The sequence below is a fragment of the Apis dorsata genome, unplaced genomic scaffold, assembly GCF_000469605.1.
Source record: "Apis dorsata unplaced genomic scaffold, Apis dorsata 1.3 scaffold_1057, whole genome shotgun sequence".
NCBI lineage: Eukaryota > Metazoa > Arthropoda > Insecta > Hymenoptera > Apidae > Apis > Apis dorsata.
The window spans coordinates 3,259-10,244 of record NW_006264155.1 but is presented as its reverse complement, the minus strand read 5'-3'; the positions used below and the strand labels follow the sequence as shown (position 1 = coordinate 10,244).

General features: G+C 22.4%; 1 protein-coding gene across 4 annotated transcripts; it reads left to right on the top strand.

Annotated features, from left to right (window-relative positions):
• The first annotated feature begins 51 nt into the window (after positions 1-51).
• LOC102672042 (serine/threonine-protein phosphatase 6 regulatory subunit 3) lies at positions 52-5,816 on the top strand. 4 transcript variants are annotated; one of them, XM_006624416.2, is made up of 18 exons: positions 52-149; positions 230-381; positions 546-667; positions 877-1,044; positions 1,189-1,367; positions 1,442-1,552; positions 1,640-1,778; positions 1,921-2,073; positions 2,162-2,275; positions 2,358-2,422; positions 2,524-2,728; positions 2,817-2,918; positions 3,068-3,165; positions 3,375-3,456; positions 3,532-3,730; positions 3,997-4,399; positions 4,496-4,650; positions 4,750-5,816. In XM_006624416.2, exons 1-17 carry the CDS (start codon positions 91-93, stop codon positions 4,638-4,640), a joined length of 2,496 nt encoding a protein of 831 aa, XP_006624479.1. In that variant the 5' UTR covers positions 52-90; the 3' UTR covers positions 4,641-4,650; positions 4,750-5,816. The 4 variants fall into 4 exon arrangements, with proteins under 4 accessions (XP_006624479.1, XP_006624480.1, XP_031370415.1 ...); XM_006624417.2 differs by having other exon boundaries at positions 4,496-4,655; XM_031514555.1 differs by having other exon boundaries at positions 895-1,044; positions 4,496-5,810.
• The last annotated feature ends 1,170 nt before the right edge of the window (positions 5,817-6,986 follow it).

Genomic DNA, 6,986 nt, shown 5'->3' with positions numbered 1-6,986 from the left:
TATTAATAATATAAATAATTAATAATATTAATATTAAATAAATAAATTTAATTCTATAAATAATTTTAGGATGTTACATTGCATGAATTAATGGATGAAGAGGATATATTACAAGAATGTAAAAGCCAAAATAAAAAACTTATTGAATAGTGAGTAAAATTAAAAATTAAAATTAAAATGCATTATTAAAATATTAAATATAAATATTTTAATATAATATTGACTATAGTCTTACAAGATCTGATGTAATGGAGGAATTAATAACACTTACAACTAAAGAACCATCAACAGATATAGAAGAACGTTGGCGCTACAAATATCCAAATGTAGCTTGCGAATTATTGACCTGTGATGTACCAGTTTTAAATGAAAAATTAGCAGGTTTGAATAAATCTATTTAAATAAATTTGTATAAAAATATAGTATATAATTTATTATAAAGATTTATATAAAATGTAATGTTTACAAAATTTATAATTGAAGTAATGTAATTTATTTAATTATTTCAAATTTTAACGAAAATATTAATAAAATTATTCTTTTAGGCAATGAAACATTATTGGCAAAACTTTATTCTTTTATTGATACGGACCAACCATTAAATCCTCTTTTAGCATCATTTTTTAGCAAAACTATTGGAGTACTTATTGGTCGGAAAGCTGTTCAGGTGAATATAAATTAATATAATAATTTATTTAAAATTAAATATAAAAAATAATATATATTAATATAAAGTAATTTAACATAATAACATTCTTTATAACTATATTATAATTACGTTATAATTATTAAAAATTAAGTTATCTTTTCTTTTATTCTTTGATTATAATAATAAACTGAATAAATTCAAATCCCATATTTCCATTTTTTTATCAGAACTGGTATTCGTATCAGTTCACTTGTTTACAGCTTTTAGAATTTTTGAAAAGTCGCCAAACATGCGTCGATCTTCTTTTACAACATTTAGAGACATCTGCAATTATGGACTTAGTACTGAAACTTGTTAGTCAGGTTGAAGGAAATATGCGGCAAAATATTCTAAATGTAAGAAGTTATAAAATTCTTATCTTTAATATAGTTAATTTTTTTTGCACAAATCTTTTATTTGATATATTTATATTACAAGTATTTTATTTAATATATTTATATTTATATTATACTATTATATATATATATTTATTTTAATAGTGGCTAGATAGTCAACAATTAGTGCAAAGAGTGGTAAAATTATTATCTCCAAATTCTGAATCAAATAAACATGCAAATGCTTCACAATTACTTTGTGATATGATAACTGCTGGAAGAGAATATCAACGCACTACTACAGCACGCACTGATCCGGATCCTATTTTAAATACCCTTGAATCGTGAGTATAAATAATCAGAATAATACATAGTAATTAATATATGTAAGATATTTAAATTACATTTTTAATTATAGAGCAGATACAGTAAGCTTATTATTAGAGACTATTTTAACTGGAGAAAAACTAGAAAGTAGTATTCTTGGTGGAATTCGGGTACTTCTTAGACTTCTAGTAAAAACTAACAAGTAAGTATATAAATTATTTTTAAAAAATTTTTAACTTTTTATAACAAAATATACATATTTTATTAATAGTAATATTTGAATTTTCAGTGGAAGAAATGAAGATAGTGTTCATGGAAATGGTATTGAAGATGAAATTACAGATAGTAAACAACTAATGATGAAAATATCAACTGCAACTTTGCCTTATTTAGAACAGCTTCACAAACTTTTATTAGATCCACCTTATGTAAATATTATATTATATTATATGCAATATTTCTTAAACAAATATATTTTAATTTATTTTATTTTATATAAATATTTATTATATATAATATATTATTAATATTTAATATAATTATTTAAGAATACATCTTTATATTATATAGAAACCTCCTGTTAAAACAACTACTGGTGTGTTAGAATGTCCATTTGGTTTTACACGTTTACTTGTTACAAAGTTGTTCGCAACGCTAATGGCAACTGAAAATGTGAAGATTTATGAAGCCTTAGTAGAATTAGGAACATTCCAAACGTTACTCGTAAGTGATTTTTATTATTATTATTAAAAATTTATATTAAATAAAAAAATTTAATAAATATTAAAAATTAATGATTTATTTTTTCAAGGATTTATTTTTTAAATATACGTGGAACAATTTTCTACATACTCAAGTACAATCTTGCCTGGCATTAGCTATTAATTGTGATTTTAAGGATACAAATAATATTATTTATGTTAATGTAAGTATTATAATTAATAAAATAAATAAAATTAAAAAATAAAAAAAGAAATATTTTTGATTAATAAACAAACAATTTTCAGATATTTAACAAATGCAGATTAATAGATCGAATTTTGGATGCATGGGATAAAAATGATAGTAAACAGTATGTTAAATAGTAATTGTAAAAAAATATTTATATAAATAGATTTATATTTTGTAATAATGCAACGGTTTATTAAAAAAATTATTATTTTTATATTTTAGAAATAAAGAAATAAATATTGGAAATAAACAGGGATACATGGGTCATTTAATAAATATTGCAAATAATATTGTTAATCAGCGTGAAAGAAGTGAAAATTTAGATAAATTTTTGAAGAATAATTTATTACTTGAGTGTCTTAATAAATGGGAAAATTTTGTAAATGTGGAATTAACAAAAATTAATAAGACTCATCAAATTCTTTTGGTATATTATTAGATTAATTCTATTTATTTTTATGTTATTGTGTTAATTTATATTATGATAGTTCTATTATTTAAATTATAATTTGTAGGGTGGAAAGCCTCAGGCATCTATGACAAGTTCCAGTGAAAATCCTGATGAATATAGTTCTTATCCTCAAGAAGAATTTCTTCAGGTTCAGCGAGTAGAACAAGTTAGTAATTTATATGTAACATAAATATTGTAAATATCCTAAAAAAATTGCAATTGATAAAATTTTATATAAAAAATAGATTATCATAAATTAAGAAAGTTTATTTTTAAATTATAATATATTATTATTTTTCATTTTACAATGGATAGTTTTACACTAATTATTTGGGACAACATATGACACCACAATTTACTGAAAATTTTGGATTTCATGATGATCAATTTAATGATGGCGATGATGCTCTTCAGTAAGTAATTTAGTACGTTTTATTATTCACATTTTATTATTATTAATTATACAACTTATGTACATTCAAATTTATATATATCTATGATTATAAAGTGCCATATCGCAAAACAATTGAATAAAAATTAGGAAAGTAATACTATACAAGAAGAATTTGATATAAAATAATATCTTCGCAACATCTCTTCTTTTTTGTAAATGCTATTATAGTAACTCAGTTGACCAATTATCGACGTTGGCGTTTACTCTCAGTGAAGAAGATCTTGATAAAAGAGAAGATATGTTTAATAAGGTACAAACTGATATTAATGAACAATTATTGATTTAAATTGATTCAAATTTTTAAACTTTTAATGATTTTATATAGATATGTCAACAAAAACAAAAAGCTGACCTAGAAGATTGTAATACAGGTGTAGAATGGGGCGATGAAGGTGAACTTACTTTTCAGACAGTAGTCGATAAACGTGATTGGCCAACAAAGCAGCAACATAATGATTCTAATTCATCCGATGAGGATGATGAGGATCAACGAGACATGCATATGGAAATCGATTCTACAGAACGTATGGTTTAATTTTCATAATTATGATTTTATATCTTTCATAGAGGATATATTTTCGATTTATTCTTTCTCGATATTAGAAAGCGGAAAAGAGAGTGAGTGAGTAAATGAATGTGTGAGTGAATGAGCGAGCAAACATGTACGGATGAGAGAAATTTGATGAATATAAAAATTTTTAATATTTAATATTTAATATTAATATTTAAAGATTTAATATAAATATTTAAAGATTTTACTACAATATTATGTCAATATTTCTTATTTTAGCTTGGGAATCAACAGAACAATTACCTACCAATACTACACTTCCTGAGGTGAATCCATGGGATGTCGTACCATCAGAACCAGTTGAATCTACTGGCTGGGCAAATTTTGATAATTTTGAAAACACTCTTAACATAGAAAATACTGTGATAATAGATAATAAATTGTGTGATGAACCTAAAAAAGAAACATTAAGTACAACATTTGAGAATAAAATGGAAACTCAATTGGGAAGCAAAGTAACTGTAGAAACTATTGGAGCAGGTGATATGAAAATTGGAGATACAGTTGATAGTATTGCTTCATATATAGGAACAAATATAAATCACCAAAGTACTGAAAGTAATTTGTATTCGGAATGTACTGCCGATAAAAATGCAAATCCAAGTGAAATTGTAGATAGCAGGTATGTAAAAAATATGTTATATTGATATTATAATATTTAAAAATATGATATAAAATATAATATATATTTATAAATATATTTTTTTGTAAACTTTAGAGAAATCAAGTGCGAAGGAAACATAAAAAATACAGAATTAGCGACTACTACGGTACAAAATGAAAAGTCTTCGAATGATTATAAAATATCAAGTAGTTTAAAAAATGCATCAGAAGCCATATTATCATCAACAGATACCAAATGAAAAATTATTTGTTGAGTATGATATTGCAATAGAACAAAAAAAATCATATCAAGTATAAATTTGTACGAACGATCAGAATATATGTTTTACGTCCCTATATTTTCATTAGATCACATTAATTGTGCTTCATTGCGTTGGCGCCTGGGTAATAACTCACAGCAGGGTATAAATATGGATTGAAAAGTAAAAGACTAACCGACGCTCAACTATAAATAGAATATTACTTGATGTATATGTACATGTTCTCGGATCGCCAAAGTTTCAATTACAAATACAACTTCGTAAAATAGAATTTTCCAGTTTTTATTAATGGACATTGTTATTAAAAATTTCTTTCGATTTATATTTATATGTAATTAATATAAAAATCTAATTGGAATCATAAATTGAATAGTCATATTCTTTGTATTGCGGATTTATGTTATTACATTAGCTTAACGAAGTAGAAAAAGTACGATTTGTACAAAATCAATGAACGCCAAGATAAAACGAACTTGGTCGCTCAATACCTGTTCACACAGAAGTATTACATACTAATGAGTGTGTATATATGTAAATATACATACATATATATACACATGCATACATATATTGTAATGTTTTAAGTGATATTGATACGAGGCTCCTTTAAAAAATCATCCTAAATAATATTTAATAAAAAAAACTGGTGCTTTTGCTTCTTCGTTCGATAAGGCAAAGGTACTTATGTGCAGTGCCTATTGTTTAATTAAACGTTTGCTCGTGCAACGATGCGATACAAACAAAAAAGAAAATTATGTATTTTTATTACGTTGATGGTAGTATTCATCCAGTGTATACACATGTAATGTAGTGAAATGTTTCAATAATGAATTTATTTTCATTTGCATTCCAATAAGAATTTAATTTTTAGTAAAACTTCTTAACTAATAATGGTTTTTCAAAATGATCTTCCAAAAGTATAGTATTAAATTATAATGTTCGAAAATTAAAGGAATCTCTGCTCTTTCTTTCTCTTTTATTAATGTGTATAATTTTTTAAAACAAAATTTTGCGATTTAAGTTTTGTGATTTGATTGAAGATTCTGGTTATTTGAAAAATTCTTTTCATTAAAAATTTTTGGTATAATGTGTTTATAGTAACGTACATGAAATATTGTACATAAATAATAAATATAAGCGTGTTCAGAATTAAAACAAGATATTATTATTACTTCAAATGTTATTTTTATTTGATATTATGTAATATTGTTAGCATTATAAAAAAATGCGTGTTATATATATATATATATATAACATATATATATATATAAAATAAGAAATCCCAATTCATTGATTTATAAATTATAAAAAAATAAAAATGGAAGGGTACAATTAAAATGTATTGTAAACATGATTGAAATATTTTTAAATAATAAAATCGTAAATTTCATTATATTTTATCATATTAAAAATTTAATTTATTTAAATAAATTTTTTTTTAATGAATTATAAATTATTTATATAAATTGAAATTCAATAATAATAATAAATATTCATATTTAAATATAATATTTCAAAGCAATAAAAAATTGCTATAATTTCTAACTGAGGGAATACAATATTATAAATACAATAGTCTTATTAATAAAAGAAATTTGAAATAACTATAATCTTATTTTTATTACTTTTATTTAATATTTAAAATGTAACATTTATAAAAATTATATACTAAGATTGAATAAAATATAAATAATAATTGAATTCTTAATTTAATAATTATATTTTCCATTAATGTAATCGACACTATCGGTTATTTTATAGATTTGAGTAGAGAATAGTAGAGAGAGAACTAACGATTTGAAGATGCCATCTACCGAAAGACATGATGTACTATTAATTTATTTATTATCTACTAAATAACTTAAAATGTGTTAAGTATATTAAAATAAAGTATCTCGAATTTCATAATTAGAATTAAATTAAAATGATCAAAAAATTTTTCGTTGCTATAGATACGATTTAGTAGAAATAAATATATGAAAAAAAAGAAAAATTAAGTAAGTACTCCAAAAGAACTTTTTGTTTTATCATTTCTAAAATTATATTCTCTTAATATAAAATTAAAAATTTGAATAAAAACTTCTATTCTGGAAATATACTGAAAAAATTTAACATTATTATTCCTAATGTCGAATTATATTTTTCTATGTCAAAAATTTTAATTTTATATTAGGAGAATATAATGTGACAAGAGATGACATACAAAATTTTTGCAAAAATTCTTAGATTTTTTAAAATTTTTATTCAAATTTTTAATTTTGTATTAAAAAAATATAATTTGACTATATATTGTATATAAAATTTTTATAGGAATTTCAGATAAAA

Bases quoted from the DNA above. Each gene is read 5' to 3' on its own strand.
- LOC102672042 (XM_006624416.2), top strand. From the start codon at position 91: ATGGATGAAGAGGATATATTACAAGAATGTAAAAGCCAAAATAAAAAA. The intron at 2,423-2,523 runs GTATGTTAAATA...TTTATATTTTAG, and splicing joins GATAAAAATGATAGTAAACA to AAATAAAGAAATAAATATTG. The intron at 4,400-4,495 runs GTATGTAAAAAA...TGTAAACTTTAG, and splicing joins AGTGAAATTGTAGATAGCAG to AGAAATCAAGTGCGAAGGAA.